At 60.2% G+C, this 3,056-nt stretch overlaps 2 protein-coding genes across 2 annotated transcripts; both read right to left on the minus strand.

The window, feature by feature from the left end:
- Positions 1-301: 301 nt before the first annotated feature.
- On the minus strand, positions 302-666 carry SPRG_13438 (hypothetical protein; the record flags this gene model as incomplete). The annotated part of the gene is made up of 1 exon (XM_012353683.1): positions 302-666. A coding segment is annotated over one exon (365 nt), but the record flags the coding sequence as incomplete, so codon positions are not given.
- A 347-nt stretch (positions 667-1,013) lies between these two features.
- Positions 1,014-1,895, minus strand: SPRG_13439 (hypothetical protein; the record flags this gene model as incomplete). Its single annotated transcript, XM_012353684.1, has 2 exons — positions 1,014-1,244; positions 1,287-1,895. 2 exons carry the CDS (start codon positions 1,893-1,895, stop codon positions 1,014-1,016), a joined length of 840 nt encoding a protein of 279 aa, XP_012209074.1.
- Between the last annotated feature and the right edge of the window lie 1,161 nt (positions 1,896-3,056).

Below are 3,056 nucleotides of genomic sequence, written 5' to 3' on the forward strand. Positions count from 1 at the left end.
CAGCACGTCCAAGCGGTCGTGGTCCATCGTGCCGAGCTTGCGAAGGTGAGCTGCCGCCTCGTCAATGGACGCGGGATAGTCGCGGGTGTGCGCCGCCGGGTCGTTGTAAATGAGGTTGTACACGAGGAGGACGCGGTCGCCCTCTTTGATGGCAGCCGCCGTGACGTGAGTGTGGCGGTAGCACGCTGCGTACGCGTGTTGAGGTGCTCCTGAGCGTCGAGGCTGTAGCCACTTGTTCCAGTCATGGCCGCGTCGGAAAGCGACCTCGCCGCCACGTGCGTGACGTGGCAGCGCCACGTACAAGGTGCCAAACGTGCCAAGTGGGCGGTGCGTGACCTCAAAGGTGTTCATGTCGCCGACAGCGTCGAACGCGACGTGGGCGAGCGCCGCGTGGAACGGCCCTTCGGGTGCCAACGCCGTCTTGACACGCTTGACGAGCGTCGCGTTGACAAACGCATCAAAGGCCGAGGTGTCGAACGCCAGGTCGGACGCAGCGACGATGGTCGTCGTGTCTTGGCCGAGGTACCGCGAGAGATCCCACGCCGGCAGCCCTCGGACGGCCGCCTCGTCTTTGGCTGTGAAGACGCGCGTCATGGAGGCGGCCTTTGGGAACTCGAGGAGGTACATGATGTCCTTGTAGTACGCGTCCAAGTCATTGTCGCTCATGGTCGTACAAGAAAGGCCATTGGCACGCGCGAGTTGACGGTGTGTTTTAAACATATTTGTTGCATTCAGCACGTACCGTATTATACGTGCTTTTTGTATGGCTGTGTGGTCCCATAAAAAACAGTTGTATACCAAACAGGTTGCTTGCCCATTTAAAAATGGCATATGCCACCAAAGGATGCATACCCTGGATTTCGGCGGCCTTCGCCACGTTATCGCTGTCTTGCACGGGCTGCGATTAGGTCTCGGTGTACGAATGCGGTCTACGACATGTTGGACTCTTTTGCCGTGTGTTTATAAAGAATATAGGCTCGCGTAGCTTTGCCGGTGCCTCATCGCATCATGGCTTAGAGGCGCTCGACCTGCGACGCGGACGTATACGCCAGCACCTCGTCCGTTGCGAAGTCGACGTGCGGCCGCTTGACGGTGATCGTCACGAGCAACGAGTTGGCATCGCGATGCATCAAGCTCTTGAGCGTGGCCGACTGCTTCAAAAAGGCTTGAACAGCGGTGCACATGGGTGCTGGTGCGCGCAAGACGTCGACCAAAGCATGTTTGGAGCTCAAGAAGGTGTTCAACTGCGTCGCGAGCTCGCAGTCGCAGTCCACACGCGCCTCAACCTTCGGACGCAGATCACGGAGCCGACGCCCGGCAAAGTCTGGCGTGAGCTTCTTGATGCAGAGGTTGGCGAGGAAGAGCCATGCCTCGTGCGTCCAAAAGGTGTGGCGAAGAAGGCAGTTGGCGACAAAACCACCATACATCCACGGCTCTTGCGAGAGCACTTGATCGTTCCACAATCGGACGTACGGCAGCATCTGGCTCGCGTCCATCTCGGCAATGAGCTCGAGTGTGTCGACCGCCAGTCGCCAGCCGGCGTCCACTTCTCGCGCATGGTCGTGGGATGTTGCGACGTGAGGATGCGGATGGTCGCGGTAGTAGTCGTTGAGGTGATCATTGTTGGTGATCGGGAGCAAGGAGACACTCTGAAACAAAAGCGCGCGCGTCACATCGTCCACAGTTTTGTCATGCGCGAGGACGCCGCGGATGGCGGGGACGGTGCACGAGCCAAAGACGGTGCGACAGCGCTCGAGAAGCGCCGATGTTAATGCGCCATCCTGCAGAGAGATCGTGAGGACACTGCTGGCGATGACCACGGCGTTGGGTCGACGCCGCCCGGTCGCGACCAGGCTCGCAAAGGTCGTCGACGGGTCGAGCAGCTTGGTGATCATGGCGGTGGTGAGCGCGGGGACACGGAGACTTCGTTGGAGGCGGAGACCGTACGCCAAAGCAGGCGCGGCGGTGTCAAAGAGGAGGTTATCGCGTTTCTGACCGGCTCGAAGCAACAGGCCGGTGACCGACTTGGCTGGGTCAAGGTTCGCGTCGATCGTTGCCAGCGCCAGTGGCGGCAACCGCCCGTGAAGCCAGTGCGATGCCACACTGTTCTCTGCCACGTACGCTTCGAGAACGAGGCAAAGGCCGAGAACGTCGTGCTCGACGATGGGTGGTGTCTGGCGGCCGTTTGGACGCAGCGCATGATGCGCGGCACGGTAGAGTCCCTTGATGAGCTCAACCGTAAATGGCTGGTGGAGAGCCGGGCACACCGGCGTCGCACCATCCACGCCCGCGAGCGATGCGATGAGATGCAAGACATGCGCCATCGTCGCTTGCTTGTTGCTCCACCGGTCGACGAGCTGGAGAAGTGACGTGTACAGTCGCTCCCAGCCATGCGTTTGACACAAACCGTACAGCCAATTGGCGACATCGGGCAGCGTCGTGCTGTAGTGGATCATCTCGAGAGACGTCGCGGCAAACTCGAGATTCAAGTCGATATTGCCGAGCGTCGTGAGCACGGCGACAAACCGGTCAAAGTACGACGTCGCCGCCGGGTTGATGGTAGCTTGAATGTGCTGGCATGCGTCCATAGCGTTGGCACTCAAGTCCGTCTGCATGAATTTCATGACATGGGTTGCGAGCGACGGAAGATCGTCGCAGCCCAAGAGCTCCACCTTGGTGTTGGCGTCATCGTTGGTGGCGATGACCGCGCGCTCGAGGCACAGCATCGTGCCATGAAGGCCGGCGGCCTCTACTCGATGTCGCTTGGGCCAAAAATGAACGCGTGCGTCGGGCCAAGCTCGTGGGCCACTTCGTTGCTGGGCGGTGCATCTCCCAGAATCATACCACGCATCGCGTCTTGGAGCACGGATGGCGCACTTGTCGTTGGATGCAGCTGCACGTGTGCGAAGATGTGGCCCTGAACCGAAGTCAAGGAGGCGGCTGCGCAGCGCGTCGACAGCGACGTCGGTCTCGGGCACGAGCGTTGCCAGTGCCACGTCATAGACACCCGAGTGCAGCAAGGCAGTCTAGAAGTCTTTGGGCAGTCCCAACAGTGC

The sequence above is a fragment of the Saprolegnia parasitica genome (genome assembly GCF_000151545.1).
Source record: "Saprolegnia parasitica CBS 223.65 unplaced genomic scaffold supercont2.131, whole genome shotgun sequence".
NCBI classification, from domain to species: domain Eukaryota; phylum Oomycota; class Saprolegniomycetes; order Saprolegniales; family Saprolegniaceae; genus Saprolegnia; species Saprolegnia parasitica.